An 18,317-nucleotide genomic window follows, 5' to 3' on the forward strand; every position below is an offset into this window, starting at 1 on the left:
GATTCCCCAGTCATTGTAGTAGGTCTTATCCAGTGTATTTTACTGTCCCCTTAAGTCATTGGCTGGCATTGCCTTTGATAGGTGTCCAATCCATTTGAATTGGGAGGATGGCAGCTGTTGAAAAAATCAAACAGATTGGATGTATACGGGTGATCCATTTGTGAGATGGCAATGGATGTCAATGTTTGTAAATATGATTCACCACCTTCTAAAATGGAGAGTTTCAATACACTCAAATCATTTCTGTCAGCCACTTCCTATGAGGGCCATAAAAAGATGATGTATAATATCGTCATCTGCTGGTTGGAAAGGTCCAGCACACTGTACTTTGTACTTTAGTCTCGCATGTCACTTACTATTTGTCTTTAAGTGAGTTTCCCAGTCCCCCAAAAACAAGTAAACAAAAAAAAGATAATAATAAATAAGATAATCTTTATTTCCATGTGGGTATTTATAAAATTATGTGACCACATTCAATACTAACAACCATTTTCAAAGGTGGACGTCAAACTGTACTTTTTTAAAATAGTCGAGTTCATTCTAGCACTGTTGCTAAACACGATTATCCAAAATGGAAGTTAAGTGGACGGTAAGTCCGATCAATAAGTCCAATTTTTAAAAGGACCGCCACTAGTCTCCAAAGCCTGCATCCCTTCACTTTACAGTCATTATGGAACATACATAACTCCATTTCATAAACCCCAGTCAACACAAATTGACCATTCTCACCCCGTTGTCCATTTTACAACGTAAACAATGATTCTTAAACATGGTATATTTTGCTTCCCCCTACAATCACACACGAAAAAGCCCAAGGAAATGTAAAAACCAAACAAAAATCAACAAAAGGATACATTTCTACTCTATAAAAAGGTCAGAAGTGCCAAAAGGGAAGAAAACAAACCAAGTCATTTTAATATTAGCTCGAAAAATTCTACATACTGTATAGTTGTTGTTTTTTTTACAGTAACATGATACCATGCAATCATAGTGTACATTCATTACCTGTATAGAATTGAGGATTCAGTAGTAAATAAGCATATACAGACCTTCATAGTTGAATAGTTTTCTTGCTGTTAAAAAGTGGTCTGACACTCCCTCAGATTTTTCCTAAAATGTGAAGCAAAGCCATTAAAAAAAAACAACAAAAAATGACAACTCCAATTACCTTGACTTGGTCTACAAAGCACCAGAAATTGACATTAAAAAAACAATAATTAACATTGTGCCATTGGCGATGACAGACGTCCAATAACAACACAAGTATGACCAAAAGCACTTTTTGGTGAAGGACATTCCTTTTTTTGCCACTTGTTCAAAGTGGAGATGCTGTGGGGATGTTTACATAAGGCTTGGTGAGGAATTTTCATGACAATCAAGCCGCCTATTTGACATTTTTTTAAAGCTATGTACACATTTCAGCCATAACCTGAACTCTGACAGAACTACTGGCAAAATGTTAGCGATATTTGTCTTCCAGTGCGGTACAAATATTTACAGGTTAACTTGCAGGCTGCCATGGATGGAGATATACGTTGGATTGGTTTGAACTGGGAAGACTGGTGGGGAATTTTCCTATGGGAAGACTGGCAGGGATGGAATGATTGTAGATTAATTAAAAACATTACATTAAATGGTAATTTTGGAGGAGTTTGCAGATTAATTTATCAATAACCACAACAATCAAGTTTTACGGCAATTTCTGAATATTTCATTTGTTTTTGTCCAATGTTTAAGTTCCTTTTTAATATATAACTCAATCATTTCCGGACGGTTCTACTCACAAGTTTTCAGAGTTTAAGAATTGAGATTAAAGTCCTAAAATTTGACATAAAGGTCCAATATTCCACACTTTTGATGAGTAAAACAATAAAACTAAAAAGAACACCATCGACACACTGCTTTTGTTGCTTAACCTTTAACCTTTGTACTTAACATTTCATTTCTCGGGATGTTTCGGCCAATCCGTGCAAAGCTATTCAACCCCTCAGCGCTAATGACACAAGTGGAGTCAAAATCAGACATTTAAGTTCATCAACACCATTGCACCATTAAAAAAACTAGATATTTTAAACTATATTGCCCATTTAGACTCATTCACACTCAAACCTAAGCTGGCAAAGGCTTTCTTTTTCTTGCAAGTTGATTAACTTGACGTAGTCCCGATGGGTCGCCCGTCATGCAGGAGAGAGAAATGACAAATGGGATGTTGTCGCTTGGAAATCAACAAATTTTACTGCCATCTTCGACGGTACTTTTTGTCGTCATCGCCTGCCGAAATAAATTAAAAAAAACACTTTTACTGAAAGTACATGTAGCCTCGATCTTTTATTAAAGACTATACAGCTACTCGTAAGTTTGTACCTTTCCAAAGAAGAGGAGATAAGAATTTAAGCTGCATTAAATTTCAAATGCAGAGGAAGAGGAAACAAAGGAAAGTCAGTCAAAAGATGAAATAGTTCTCGGCAGGCATTCAAAAAGGAGAAAAAAAATAAAAAGACTTGCCTGGCGAAACCTTCACTTTATTTAATAGCAGTTCTATGTGAATTATGTTGGAATTACCTTCAAGATGATGCCTGGAGATATATTTTAGTGCTTCGTCTAGGAGGATGACGGGGAATGAAATTTTCAGGACCATGGTCCACTGAGACCATCGGAGAGGGGTCACTTGGAAGATCAACTGGAAGACAGAGAAAATGGACTAATTAGAGAAGATATGTGAATAGAAAGGGAATTATTTCACTCTAGTTTTAGCAATTTATGGTTATTACAAGAAGATACATGTACTTACAGGCATGGGTTCGACGTAGAGGATGAAGAAGTGGAGGGAGAGAGAAAGAACAATGGCTCCTAGTAACCAAATATTGACCCAGGGAGGCATTCTGATGAGGGATTGGTTCTCAGACAAACTGTTGGGGAGAAAAAATGAAAAAAAAACATAACCTGATAGGCTAAGATCAGTTATATTGACTCATTGCAATTTATGCACCATAAGAATAATGAATTCAAGTAACCATGTTATTAATTACGGTCTTGGGCTATAGTGGAAGGCATGTTATTTTTATTATTTTAACGGATAGTAGCAAAAAAAATGTATTACAAATTTTGGGGGGAAAATCCATATCTACTGATTGACTTTTCTTCTTTTTTTAAGTTTGATAATATTTAACTTGAATGAATAGCCACCTAGTTCAATAATAAGATTGTATTGCTCAAGTTTAAATCCAAGCATTCAACTGGCAGCCATCTTTTGTTACTCTGGCAGGGAAAATCAAACGCTTATCCCGCCGCCACATTGTCACACCAGATGACGGCGTCTTTTCAATTACCGCCTCGTCACAGTTGACATTTCTGCCTGACATTTAAAAAGGAGACGTCGACAGACCTGTTAAGCGCGTTGAACATTTCAATGGTGACCAGGACGGATAGGGCCATGGTGGTGGGGTAACGGGATTCAAACACCTCGCAATCTATACCGTGGAACATCGGATTGTCCTCAGTGCACTGCATGAAGTGTCTCTGTGGAAAGATGGACCTCAAATCGTAAGGGAATCCACACGGGCCACCAACAGATGGTGCCGTTGATTATTTTGCTCATCCATGCACGCATTCGCCAACTCCAGATTTTTTTTGTCACTCACCAACTGATAAAAAGACACTTGAGGCCCTTCTTCGTCAAACAAGTACCACCATGTGGCTGCACTGACTGTTCCAAGTCCCACATAGCCTAAAACACATCAAAAATATGACCTAACATAACAATAGATATAAAATGCAATGGCTATCATTTTGGTGAAGTTCTGTTCAAATAAAAGTTAAATGAGGGGTTAATTATGTCCTATTTTTTCATTCCTCTGATGTTACTTTTAAATTTCAAGGACAAATTGTTTTTTTCAAGGCAACATGACCAAATATAAGTCACATTTTGGACCTTTAAACCTCAAAAAGCTGTTTATCCAAATTTGTAATGTTAATGTCCTATTGACAACTAAACAGGCTCGAAAATCTGTTTTGAATGTTAATAGTATTTAACTCTTAGCCATAAAGACTCAACATAAAAAAATAAAAAATAACATTAATGTCAATGCAGAAAAGTGTCATTTATGAAAGTTACAGTGAAAAAAGTACCTCCAATGGCCAGATAGCGGAAGAAAAGCCATCCTGATATAAGAGGTTCTCTGGCATTACGTGGCGGTTTATCCATGATGTCCAGGTCAGGGGGATTAAAACCCAGAGCGGTGGCGGGCAAACCATCGGTCACCAGATTGACCCACAACAACTGGACTGGTATTAGAGCTTCGGGGAGACCCAAGATGGCTGTCAGGAAGATGCTGCAGAAAAGAGTGAAAAGTCAAAAGACGGATTGATCAAGGAAAGGGAATCTGTGGGCGCTCTTTCTTACCACACCACTTCGCCCACATTGGAGGAGATAAGGTATCTGATAAACTGCTTCATGTTGTTGTAGATGGCTCTTCCCTCCTCCACGGCGGAAACAATGGTGGAGAAGTTATCGTCGGAAAGGACCATCTCAGAAGCTGATTTGGCCACGGCTGTCCCCGAGCCCATGGCGATGCCGATCTCGGCTTTCTTTAAGGCGGGCGCGTCATTGACGCCATCTCCAGTCTAAGATGAGCAAAGAGCATTAATAACTGGAAGTTTAGAACTTTATCATCCTCACCATTGCCGTGATCTCCTCAAAGGACTGCAGGTACCCGACGATTTTCGACTTGTGAGCCGGCTCCACTCGCGCAAAACATCGTGCGTGTTTGACCGCCTCCTTCTGGGCTTCCGGGGAAAGGTCGTCGAACTCGCGGCCGGTGTAGGCCTTCCCGGTCACGTCCTCGTCTTCGGCGAAGATGCCGATGCGCCGACAGATGGCCACGGCCGTGCCCTTGTTGTCTCCCGTGATCATGATGACGCGGATACCGGCGTCATTGCAGAGTTTGATGGAGCCCAGGACCTCCTTTCTGGGGGGGTCCAACATGCCAACGCAACCCACAAATGTGAGGCCCAACTAAAAGGAAACAAGAGAAAAAAAATTGCAATATTAGTTTTAAACATCCTATTTTTTTATTGCGGAATTTGGGGAAAAAAATTACTATATATAGGTTAATTTTGGTCAAAATTGAACTTGAACAGCAAATATTTTGGTGTGGTTCCCCACACAATGTTACCTCATAGTCCACAAATTTGCTTGAATTCTCCAAGTCCATGTCCTCTTTGCGTGGTGGGTTGTCCCGAGTTGCCAAAGCCAGACATCGTAAGGTGTCACTTCCCGTCCCCCAGTCGCGGATCTTGGCTAAGATCTGGTCCCGCAAGGCGGGGGTCAGCGCCACTTTTGTGGTTCCCACGCGCATGTATTGACAACGCTCAATCACGCTTTCTGGAGCACCCTATTGGGAGAAGACAAAAAACACAATTGAGTATACGTACATGCCAAAAACTAATTGTGTTGGTGTAGTAGGATCATGCCTTGCCTTGACAAACATCTTGCTAGGAGATCCAGGCTTGACTGGCGTGCAGTAGACTGACATGGACTTGCGGTCTCGAGAGAACTCCAACGTGAACTCCTTCTTCATGAGCTGCTTAATCACCTGATGGAACAATGAGTAACAAAACAATCTTACATTTTCTATTGACAATATGACCATAAATAATCCTGCCATGGACACTTTGGCCAGCAGAGAGCAACCAATTTGCACTGACTTGCAACATTAAGGCCAAAAAAGTAGTAGTAACAACATACTTACAAATAAATTTTCATTAAAAATGAACATAAATATGTTCATTAATATATGCTGTCCCTTATTAAACAAATCAAACTCAATTGAACCATCCTATGGGAGTAATACTTGCAGTACAATAGAAAATAGCAACCTGTATAATCAACTTAACACAATTTGTTTCAGTACCAATATGAATCCATGTATTATTCAGTCGGAACTATGAAGTATTTGTAGATATATTAGATATCTTAACGTTTCTGGAAGGTCAGATTAATGGTGCTCACCATGTTGCAGGCCCCGGCACGCTCCACCTTTCCCAGTCCAGAAAGATGCGTTTTAAAGACATTCATCTTTTCCACCAAGGTGGTTAAAGCCGTTTCAGTGGCTTCACCCACTTTTTCGTACACGCCCTTGGCCTGTAAAAAAAAAAAAAAACATAAATATGAGTGAGGATTTGCAATTTTTAAAGCTTGACCTTAACAAAAAGTAGTCTTTGACTATTAATACCATTCCACAACACCGGAGGTTTTAAAAAAATTGACATTCTATGGTCACGGCGAACTTTTCATTCCTCGCCATGATACTCAACAATTCCCTCATTTAGTTTACTGTCAAAACATAGTGTCAAGGACAATATTGAGCGGCGCTTGATATTCGGTGAGTCATCCTAGCGAATCTCTTTAAAAGGCGAGAAAGGACGAGGACGCGCTAATGGCCCATCATTTGTTGGGGTGACAGCGCAAAGCAATAAAAGGTCCTGGTCTCCCTCCAGTGCTCAGCTGTTTCATCACACAAAAACATATTAAAGCGCCGGTATAAAAACATCCGCCCATGTGAGTGTTTTCCTGTTATATTTCTTCTTGAGGATGAAGATAAAAGACGGTTGTTTATGTTGCTTTTGCTTGTCGTGTGGCAACAGAACAATTTTGGGTCGGAATTTAGTGCGGCTTTGTTTTTAATGACCTCATTGTAGTCCAACGACGAGTCATTGCACATGGAACACACGGTGGCCAACTCAACCAGTCCATCATAGTCTCCACATTGGACTGGACGCTCTCCTTTTAGTCTGGGGGGAAAACATAGGGCGGAGAGTTAAAAAATGATGAAAAACGTTAAGAATCGCACTAAAAGTTTTGTTCTTTTGACAAATATTCAATCCAAGTCAATGGCAGTGGAAATAAATCAGATGTCTATCAACACTAATGAGTTGAATATTAAATAAACATTTTAAAAAGTGATGTCTACTTATGTGAATACCAAAATGTAATGATTAAAAATAGTCATTTGCCCTAGAAAGAGTTAAGCATCATTTTTGCAGTGATTTTTGTAGTCAGAAAAGATTGCATATTAACTATTATTATTACTATTAAACTCACATTTCCCCCTCAGGCGCATAAGTGGACCCGGTTATGAAGAACTCATGCAAGGTGCACTTGGAATCTTGCACTTTGTCCACCACAAACATCTGAAAAGGAGAAAAAATGCAAAAATATAAGATGATCACAAATTCCTATTTGGAAGATTTGTCAGTTAAAATATGATCATAACATCCTCTGCACCTAAAAATTGCACTGAAATGAAATTACATTTTTTTTCTCAATTTCTCCAAAGATGGGAAAGCATAGACGATCCTTTTTAAGGCACCGGTGCGTCTACCATGTTTTACGACTTCAGAGAAATGTTATTACTATATTTCAATGGCCAGGTCGACCTGACACAGAAAGGACTCTTTGCTAAAAGAAAGTAGATCAACTGGTCAACTTAAAAAGTCCCTTTGGATATTTCTGCATGTTCCACAAGATTCCGTAGTTCTCCAACCAATCAAAAACAAGCTAGTGACTTCTATGATAATGTAATAATCTTGTTTCTCAGACCACTTTTTCCTCTATATTTGGCCGGAGGCGGTCGCCACGGTAACGAGGCACAGCGTGATCTGTGTGACTCAGCTCTCGTGGCGCAAGATTGGATTCATCTATACTCACTTTCTCCGCGTTTGTGTGGAAATGATGGCTGAGTAACCTTTACGGGGGTGTGCGTGTCTATCGAAGAAAACTAAAATTACAAATGTGGAACTTTATGAGGGAGAATGTCCCCACAAACATAGTTTTGTTGATAGAAAACTGTCACACAGAACCCTCACATTTCTGAAAGATGAGATATAAGAAAGCTTAAATTAGCCTGTTCTCATTAAAAAAAGTCTCTTTAACTCATTTACTGCCAGTGTAGGTTACCCCCCTATGTGCTGTGGTAGTTAGTAGGAGAAAAAATAATAAGATGGGAGCAATATGCTGAATAAAAGAGGCATTTTTAAAAAGTTTTCTTTGTATATATTGTAGGATCCACACTGTATATTTTAATAACTGTGGTTCAGCTCTATTTTGTGATGCAAAAATAAACTGTACATCACAATTAGAAGTGTTTATAATTGCAGAGCAAACCTTCTTTTGTAAAAATGCATAATTGTGTTGTTGTATATTACCAAACATGAATCATAACCCCTGTAATCAACACCATTAGAGACCTTTGGGAATGGGGTTAACTCTTCAAATAATTATCACAAATGATGTTTCGGACCAAAAATATGTTTACACAAATGCTATATTAACATATAAAAACGACCATATTTTTGGACTATAAATCAGAGTGTAAGGCAGCTAAATAATTTATAATGAACGGGAAAAAATATATGTTGCACTGGAGTTTAAGTCACAGTTTTAGGAGGGGGGATTATTTTTTTTATATATTAAGAAACCGAGAAGAAACTTATTTTTAAGTCACAATAAGAAAACAATATCAGGTTAAATAGGCATCTGTTACCATAACTATAGTCTAATTTTGAAAATTTAAATAGCAGATCCTACTGTAGGTGGTCAGCATGAAAACACTATGAAAAATTTAATGATTTAAGAGTTAAATTGCCACTTACTCTACAAACCGACATTTGGTTGGTGGTGAGGGTCCCCGTCTTGTCCGAGCAGATCACCGAGGTGCATCCCAGGGTCTCCACAGACGGAAGGCTCCGCACAATGGCGTTCTTCTTGGCCATGCGGCGCGTCCCCAGCGCCAAACATGTGGTGATGACTGCGGGCAGGCCTTCGGGGATGGCGGCCACCGCCAAGGCCACGGCGATCTTAAAGTAATAGATGGCCCCCCGCACCCAGGAGCCTCCGTGGACGGGGTCCCCGAAGTGTCCGATATTGATGGCCCACACGGCCACGCAGATGATGGAGATGACCTTGGAGAGCTGCTCGCCAAACTCGTCCAACTTCTGCTGTAGGGGAGTCTTGTCTTGTTCCGTGGACGCCATCTGATTGCGGATTTTGCCGATTTCCGTGGCCACGCCTGTCGCCACAACCACGCCCGTGGCACGGCCGGCGGCGATATTGGTGCCCTGTGGAAAAATACATATATATATAAGGTTACTTAGGGTTTGGCTTTATCCAATACTGCTCAGTACTTCTTGAAAAAGTTCTTAAACTTTTATGTCCCCAAAAAATAAAACATGCGCCCACACATTTTAGCTATTTGGTTACAATTGATGGTGTTAGATGTCCAATTTTTTTTGGACTGGGAGGGGTGAATAGGATGTAATTTGTAGGTTGTACTCACGGAAAACAACATGTTCTTCTTATCTTGATTGACAGCTCGGGGGTCAGGAACTGGGTCAGTGTGTTTGATGATGGACACAGACTCCCCTGAAAAATAAGAGTAAAATAAGAATATGTGCTAATGTAAGCAGAATTGTTGTAAATGCAAAGAGTATGTTATTTTTTAAAGAAATTGTGTACCTGTGAGGATGGATTGGTCCACTCTCAAGGTAGTGGATTTAATAGAAGTCACCCTGATATCCGCTGGAACTTTGTCGCCAACTAAAATGAGAAGGGAATGGTTAATGATTTTTAATGTGATTAGGAATCCATTTTAAGTTGTGTTGGCGGTCTGAAAAAGAAAAAAAAACAATGGAAATAACAAAAAGTGACTGTTGGTGTCCACCTCCGTGGGTAGCTAGCGCCGACGGGCGATGGAGACGGCGGCGAGGGGGGAGTGGGCTCGATTCAATGTGGGTTGTGTTTGTGTGGGAGATGGCCGCCAGCCTCCAGTTGGCCAAAAGCAAAGCCAGAGAACGCCTACCTTCATATTCAGATCTTTTTTTCCCCTCCTTGTCACTCTATTGCTAACTCTTCATCAGTTAAATAATCATTAAAAACAACAACATAACCCCAGTTGTCCCATTTATTTCTTTTTTATTTATTAATGTGATCTTTTGGAAAACACCACATAGAGACTAATGCAAAAAATGAAGGAAAGTTCCAAAAAGGCAACTGTTGGCAAAATAGCAACTAGAACGCAACGGGAGGAATCTTATGCAAATGAATTCATGATATTTTCTCTCCTGGGAGGCGTTTGTGGTCAAATGATGTCCTTTTCCAATATGAATACTTCCAAACACTTTACCCAAATTCCATTGGAAGCACCTCTGGGTAATTTTAGGGAAAGGAAAAGCCTGGCACTTTTGCTTCACTCAACTGAAGTGGATACATATTTATTTATGTTTATTATTTCCCCCCTCCAGAACGTCTGATATTTAGCTTTTTCTGAAAAAAAATGGCACTATATTTTTCCTGCAATTAAATATTTGGATTATTACTTTTAATACTATGTATGTCATTGTTTTTGTGTGCTGTGGATACTGTTATTCGTTCAAAGGAATATGTTTGACTCAATTTAGTTTGTTCTAATGTATTCTACTGCAAAAATAATACTGTGGAATTTGGACTTGTTGCAGCCGGCGTGTTCCTTCGCACATGCGTGAAGTAAATAACAAGAAGCAGAGGCAAGCTGATGCAGGTCGTAAAGTATCAAAAGTACTCGGCGCCGTTATATCACACCGGCTGTAGGTGCCACGGCATCGCCATGACAACCTGGCCTCTATTTTGTTCTCACTCAGATGCTGCTGATGTGGACTTGGTTGGACGTCTAATACTGTCCAATTCGTTTATATTGTCTTATTCATTTGTTTTTTTTTAAATTTGCATACATTTAAAAAAGGAGCTTTGGTATACCAACTATTTTTACAATTTAAAATTAATTAAAAAGGCGGAGGGGCTATTAACTGTAACTTAAAACTTAAAAAAAATATTTTTTTTAAACTGAGGATATTTTTTTCCAGTTAAAATGGATTGGAGAGGTATTGCAAAATATTTATATCTATTTTAAACGTATTTTTCCAAAAATATGTCAATGACTAATAAATCAGACCACGCCCCACCCAAAAAAGGTCCCATGGTTTAGAATAAAAAAAATCATAATTTGGGCATAAAAGGGGTCAAATGTGCTGAAAAACAGAATGACAGTAGCCCTAATTTAATCCAGGCTTCCCACATACGACCCGGTTCCTAAAAGGAGGATTATGAGTGAAGACCTGACAAACATTCAGGTGTTAAGACTGAGATGATGGAAAGCAGAGGGAAGTGGAAAGCTAAGGAAAGTCAAACTAGGCCTAAAACTCAAGGGAAGACCACAACTCAAAAAGAAAAAAAAACATCCATATGCTGCTGGCTGGCACCTGCATACCCGTTACGTAAACTACTTGGGATATTTCCACAAAGTGCAAAGAAGCAAAACATTGGGCCACTTGCTTACCTGCCACTTCCACGACATCCCCCGGAACCATGTCCCTGGCTTTGATCCTCTGCACGGCCTTCCGGTTCATGCGGTAGACTTTTCCCATCTCGGGTTCGTACTCCTTCAAGGCTTCGATGGCGTTCTCGGCATTTCGTTCCTGTTCAAAAAAGTATGAAAAACTATGGCTTTTTTCCCTCACATTGTTGAAATTACTGGAGATGTCAGGCAAGATTTAATCAGATTGGGAATAGGATATATTATTAGTTTCGGACACTATCAAAATAACTCTTAAACCAAAATGTGGTTCCAAAGAGAAGCGTATCTCACCTGCCAGACGCCGATGACGGCGTTAGCGACGAGAATCAAGAGGATGACGACAGGCTCCACAAAGGCGGTGGCTGACTCCTCCCCCTCCTCAAATAAAGCCAACACCTAGACAAACACGGCGTACACAGACCAGGTCAGAGCGCTCTCGACGCACAGCTGAGACTCAAGTCGTCGTCGTTCCGAGGAAAAAAAAAAAAGTGTACTCAAGGCGGCCAAGGTTGACACAGCAATGAAAATATCATTTCAACAGAACAGCTGCGGCTCCAGTGAGACGTGATCGTAATTCATCGACCGTCAAAGACGGGGCGAGATGTCCGATTTGACTGAACTGGGAGGGGTGGCAGTGATAAACTTGTTTTTCCAAGCAGACATTGACTGTCATCAGTATTTTTTTTTTTTACCAAAACCTCCCCCATTTTATCCCATAGACGGATTTATAGACAATATTGACCCGAAACTATTAAAAAAATGTACATACTTGACTCGAAATGTTATTTTTTTTAACCAATGAAGCTTAAAAGACTTTTAAAAAGTCCCAAAATACACAAATTTGCCGGATGTAGGTTGAACTTGGCATCGGCTTAATGTGCAAATACTTTTAAGTAAAGAGAGAACGTCATGGACCGTCCTGATAAATGTAAAATAGCCCAGAGTGCGCTAGTGGCTGTGTTAAGTCTTCCACTTGAAGTGGTGTATTTACAGAGAAAACTTCATCTAATAGCACATGAGGAAAAGGAGAAAAGTGCTCTTTTCCAACCCACGCCTGAACTGGAAGCCCAGCAAATTGTGTCACGTTCATTTGACAGCAATTTTCTCCATTTCAGAAATAGAAAAAGCAATTCCGTGGCAAGACACCAGAGACCTGCCCTACGTAATAGGTGGAAAGAGAAAAAAGAAAAAGAAAAGTTCCCATGTATTCCGGATTCCTCTCATTCCACGCCTCTCTAATGTCTCCAGTTGTGACCTGGCTTGGGACTTCTGTGGGATACTTAGCTTCCCAAGTGGGTTCCTCCTAATCATTGATTTCTAAGTCTACTTTACAAAGAAAAAAATACTTACAAATGAGACACAGGCGGCGAGAAGCAAAATCCGGACCAGAAGGTTTTCAAACTGCTCCCAAACCAGTTCCCACAAGGACTTTCCTATACAATGCACACAAAAATCCACAATTTTTTCCACTTTGTCAACATTCAAAAGATCTAACAGTCCATAAGAAATAACAACAACAAAGTTATTTTGTTAGATTTAGCTGAGTTTATCCCTTGGTCTCAAGAAAACAAGGCTAAAGGCCTACATGGAAAAAATTAAATAAAAATCAATATTTACCTTCTTCTGCGGGGAGCTCTGGAGATGTCAAGGGTTGTAGAGGAATTCAATAGGTAGACAAAGAGGAAGGGAACAAAGAAAATAAGGTCGAGTTAATAATATAGTCAACAGGTTTCAAAGTTGCGGCTCGGGGGCCAAATTTGGCTCGCCACATCATTTTGTGTGGTCCGGGAAAGTCAATCATAAGTGCCGACTCTCTGTTTTAGGATCAAATTAAAATGAAGAGTATAGATGTATATTGAAGAATAGTGACTTGTCTACAAAGGCTTCAAAAAAGGTAAAAGTTTGTCCTCCCCAAACTTTGTTGGAAATTTTCTACTACAGGCCAGAAACAGCCCTGCTGAGTCACTAATGGATGCTTTGGGGCTTGGCATCTCTTTGGGTTTTTGAACCCTGGAGGTTTGTTGTGGGAGTCAGAGGGGAATTCGGCAGCAGAACCGATGCACAGACTCGGGCGTGACGGTTACGGTGTTTCCCTGCTCGTGTTTTTGTGGCAGACATTCTGGCTCAAGCTCAAGTGCGGGAGGACAAAAAGACAGAGCGAGACGACTGGAGGGAGGAAGAGAGGGAGAGAAACGGGTTTCCCTCGATTTCCTTCTGCCAAGGATTCCCTCATAGTCACTCTTGCCCGGGCACATTCCTGAAAAGTGATTTCACCTCAAGCCGAGTCCCCGCAAAGACCTTAAGACCATAAATGAAAAGCAGCAGAAATGTCGAATAAAAAAAAAGGGGCACTAGTCATCGAAGCCATTTGAAGTGGGGACGAATGAACCAAATAAAAGCCAATAACTGACTGGCTTTTCCTTTTATTGAGGCTGCAAGTACTTTGTTTCAGGGGCAATAAAAAGTTCTGAAGTCAGCAGAAGAAGAAGCCTCTTCACTATAGCCAGGCAATGTAAAACAAGCCTATAAATAGCATGAAGCTAACCCTACTAATGTACACTAATGCAATGAGAGCCTCACATCTTTTCCAGGAGAAACATTTTGAAATGCATTCATGTATTTAAAATCTAATAAAAAAAAATGCTGCACATTTTCCTTCCTGATATTTTTTACAGTTCATGCCAAAAATGGGCGTGTCAACAAATATCTTTTGGCATCCTGGAAACTTATCATTTATACACAGTGCATTTCAGGAAATGGGACTGTCATTCAGGACAAAAATGGTAGGTTTTTAAGTGAAAATGGGGTCAAAATATTGGTAGTTAAGTCAGTTGCTGTTAAAAAAAAGCTGTTGTAGAGTTGAGCAGGTATTTTAAGGAAGTCCCCCAAGACATGTTATGCAGCCACAATGACAAATGTTTGCAGTCGGTTTCAATTTCCGTAGTCACACAACTTAAAACAGCCTTAGACTATAAAACACCTTGAAATTCCGGTCCCCATTACACATCCATCCAACAGTATATATATTTTTTTGCAACTCCCAAAAACGTGAAATGTTTACACATTTCCTCCATTCGTGAGGTTACATTTTTTTAACATTATTTAAATGCCGATTCCAAGCGTCGGTGGACAAAATTGTCCATTTGGGAAGATCAACAGATGCACAAGTGGGAGGCAAGCGACGAGCTAAAGTGGGATGACACACGTGAGCCAGGAAGTGAGTCAAAACCCAGTGGATTTAATTACTTTTCTCCAAAAGAACACGCTCTTCTTAGCCCACATAACGCCATTCTCCATCAAAAAATTCCCAGACAATTTTAGTAAAAAGCCAATCAAGCACTGAAAAGGACAGAGGACACAATTCAAGATCAAGTCACGTCCGTTTCTGAGAGAACAAATCGTCCAGACAATATTTATGAGATCTTTTTCAAGGCGTTGGACATCGCCATTGGCTGCCATCCTTCCCATTTCCAACATCTTTGGGGATCTCAAGCCAGATAAAAGCCCAAATGGCTTTTATATATTATTCCTGACTTCATTGAGTGCAGGAATCTTACTTATTTCACCTGGAAGAAGCAGCAGCGTGACTACGAGAAGTCACGTTATCGCACCTATTCACACACACTGCCTGTGTGTGGGCACTCAAAGAATGACGGCGTTGTGCACCAACACTGATTCCGGTCCTCTGCGTTCACACTTCACCAGCAAAGTATTATTTTTTATTTAATTTTTAGCAGGTCCCCAAAAAGCTTGTTCAACTATTTCTCTCACTGTTTAATGCTCATCTTCAGAGTAGACAATACGACACATTGAAAGTACTCAAATATGCCAGTATATAACAAGACTCCATTGACATCATTCAGTGGGTTTTCTCTGGGTACCCCGGTTTCCTCCCACATTCCAAAAACATGCATGGTAGGCTGATTGGACACTCTAAATTGCCTCATACCTATGAGTAATTGGTTGTATGTCCCATTGTGCACTGCGGGTGTCCCCCGGCTCTGACCCAGAGTCAGCTGGGATAGGCTCCAGCACCCCCTGCAACCCTAATGAGGATAAAGTGGTTTAGAAAATGAGATGAGAATTCATAACATCAATTTATCACCTAGATTTCAGGCATCACTGAAAACAAGCAATAAGCAAAAATATCCATCTTCCTCTTCAGGAATGCATTAAAATTAAAATTGTGTAAAACAAGAAAATCCATTGGATTCAAATCAACAGCTACCGAGTTACGCTTAAATGTTTTGTTGAAATTTAAACAGCATGCCTGCACAGGCACAAGTTGGATAAGGAGACCTTGTTTTTATTTCTTTTTTCTTTTTTTTTTCTTCTTACAGTTGACTGTAGAAGCCCTTTAAGACATTTTTGTGATTAAAGCTGTCTAAATAAATGGGACTTGACAAGCTCACATACTTGCTTCCAATAACAGAACGCAGCAAAACTGCACCAAAAATACAAACGTGAAAATACATCTAATTCCTAAGCAACAGTGCATCACTTTGCCCAACATTGTCGATAAAATCAAGCATTTTTTTTTGACGTCTCGATTGAAACTAGACGCCATAGTAAGTCAAAACAAAAAAAAAAAGGGAAATGGGTATTCCCTTGCACCAACTTTTATCTATTTAGACATACACGCGCACAGGAAGTCGACAGCGAAAAGTAAAAAAGATGTTATCTGCGGTGAGACGTTGCTTTTTCCATGAAGTCATCGGCCATGTCAAAAGGCTTCGCGGCGAGGCAAACAACAGGCCGACTGTTTGACTCGCACAATATGCCGACACTTTATAGTACTTGCATGCAAATGGGATGGGATGGGAGGGGTAAAGGTGGAATGGGGGAATCATCACGCCAACGGGAACAATTTTAGGCCCTGGTCGAAGTGAAAGGTGAATTTTTGACTATGATTTGATGTCAATGGCACTGAAAGATGAGCAGCCAATGCCAGTTTAAATGAATTGGACATCTGTCATTGTCAATGGTAGCCAATGAGACATTTTGGGTGACTTTTCATTGTATTTTCTGGACTATAAGTCACATTTTTTTATAGTTTGGCAAGGCATGAGACTAATATTTGAGTTACATTAAGAGGAGCCTATTTAGCCTCTATTTATCTACATTTTTTTACATTCAAGTATATTTGTTCTTGATTTCTGATTTAAAAAATGGCCTTACCTTAAAATGCAACTTATACTGCAAAAATAAGGTACTTGCAGTTCAGTTCCTGAAAGTTTTGGATCATTTTCTAATCATTTTGGGTAAATTTCTGCTCGTTTTCTGTAGATTTTTGGGGGCATTTCTGGGATACGTCCCGTTTCTTTTGTGGCATTTCAAGGTTCTGGTTTTAAGTCGCACCTGTTCAAAGAACAAATGCATTTAATTCTGTACAAACGGCATAAATAAGCGCAAAGTCAGATATAACTTCTTCCGGCCTTGAAATCATCCATTTAGGGATTATCAGTCATTTTCATATGTCTATTTATTGTTGGTGGTTTTGCAGTGATGGTGCTGCACTTATGTTAGCTCGTGGCTTTTTTTGGGGCAAAACGGTTGTTAAAAATGAAAACCGGTTGATCAAGGTTTTTAGTTCCATCACCTCATAAAAGTCTGTGCACTTCCTTATTGAGAGTAAACAGGAGTGCTGCTAGGCTTTCTAGACTTTCTAGACTAGCCATGCAATTGACAGCGATATACGTCTAATCAGGTGGCGTCCAATCGTCTTTCTGTTATGTAACAAAAATGAGTCCATCGCTGTTAGGCGTCCCATCCTTTTGAATTGAAGGGGTTTGGATGGACTTTTGTTCCATTGTGCCCCCAAAATGAAAGTATTTCATTATGTACATAAATACAGCGGGGTTTGGGCCACTTGCAGCACGCGATCCGCAGGTTTGATATGCACGCTCTAATTGCAAGAATGCAACGCAGCTATGGAGAAGTAAAAGGGGAAAAGGAATAAAAAAATAGTTACCGTTTGGTCCGAATTTGTCCAGTTGCACTTTGACTTGCTCCTGCGTCAGCCCCGTGTTTTCATTGACGCCAAAGAAGGCGAAAACTTCGCACGCCGGTTTGGCGTGCGCATTTTCCATTTCAGCGGACGGAGACGTCAGCAGTTGCGGTGCTCAGAGGACCAAACCGAGTCTTCAACATCCACGCGGAGAAACAGCTGGGGGCGTCTTAATTTGGAGCAGATCGAGAAGAAAAAGAAGAATAAGAAGCAGCAGCACCAGCTGCTCCGCTTCAAATGATCAGATCTCCCAGCGTCAACCTCATCCAAACAGCCTGAGAAGGTGCGCTGCGTGTGGGAGGAGCCTAGTGTCGTTGGAGATCCTCCCACCTGGGCTCCCATTGGCTGCGCGTACCTGGCATACGGATTGTGAGATCCGCAGCAAAAAAACAACATTTACAGGTGTTATTGAGCTTTTAAAGTATAAATAGTAGTCATTACTTTTGAGTTATATCACAAGTTATATTAGCACCAGAGAAATGTTGCATGCAACCTGATTTCATTCTTGTTTTTGCACCAAAAAACAAAAAATATATGATTAAAAAGACATTTACTACATGGAAACAGACTTACCACTACAGGCAAAACAGACAGGACAAGGACAATCAACTTACAGTGGGGGGAAAAAGGGAACTACTACTTTAAATACAAATAATATGAGAGGACAAAGGACACACCTGGACATGACAGGGGGACGCTGGTCAAGGGGGGGAAGACCACCAAGTGCAAATAGCAAACACTCAAGTTTCACCTTTGACCTCTTCCTTCTGCAGAATGCATTGAAGCTGCAACCTCGATTTGGACCTAAACAATTCCAACTTAGCATTAGTACAATATCGACCGGTGGCTTGTCGGGCAACTTATCTCTTGGTCCATCTGACTTGTGCTATTAATAGCAGTCATCAAGCTCCCAGCAGTCCTTC

The 18,317-nt window shown here is 40.3% G+C and overlaps 1 protein-coding gene across 1 annotated transcript; it reads right to left on the reverse strand.

Annotated features, from left to right (window-relative positions):
• Nucleotides 1–412: 412 nt before the first annotated feature.
• Nucleotides 413–17,689, reverse strand: atp2a3 (ATPase sarcoplasmic/endoplasmic reticulum Ca2+ transporting 3). The gene is made up of 21 exons (XM_077740457.1): nt 17,359–17,689; nt 13,005–13,022; nt 12,738–12,820; nt 11,679–11,783; nt 11,370–11,508; nt 9,515–9,595; nt 9,336–9,421; nt 8,653–9,117; nt 7,103–7,191; nt 6,690–6,792; nt 6,011–6,142; nt 5,478–5,594; nt 5,175–5,393; nt 4,679–5,014; nt 4,403–4,623; nt 4,129–4,331; nt 3,642–3,727; nt 3,386–3,519; nt 2,792–2,909; nt 2,563–2,680; nt 413–2,271 (listed from the first exon to the last, which is right to left on the reverse strand). Exons 1-21 carry the CDS (start codon nt 17,474–17,476, stop codon nt 2,234–2,236), a joined length of 3,009 nt encoding a protein of 1,002 aa, XP_077596583.1. The 5' UTR covers nt 17,477–17,689; the 3' UTR covers nt 413–2,233.
• Nucleotides 17,690–18,317: the final 628 nt, after the last annotated feature.

This window comes from Stigmatopora nigra, chromosome 19, assembly GCF_051989575.1.
Source record: "Stigmatopora nigra isolate UIUO_SnigA chromosome 19, RoL_Snig_1.1, whole genome shotgun sequence".
In the NCBI taxonomy this organism is placed as follows: domain Eukaryota; kingdom Metazoa; phylum Chordata; class Actinopteri; order Syngnathiformes; family Syngnathidae; genus Stigmatopora; species Stigmatopora nigra.

Bases quoted from the DNA above. Each gene is read 5' to 3' on its own strand.
- atp2a3 (XM_077740457.1), bottom strand. From the start codon at position 17,476: ATGGAAAATGCGCACGCCAAACCGGCGTGCGAAGTTTTCGCCTTCTTT. The intron at 6,143-6,689 runs GTCATTAAAAAC...TTTTTTTTACAG, and splicing joins CGTCGTTGGACTACAATGAG to GCCAAGGGCGTGTACGAAAA. The intron at 5,595-6,010 runs GTGAGCACCATT...TTGTTCCATCAG, and splicing joins GTGCCGGGGCCTGCAACATG to GTGATTAAGCAGCTCATGAA.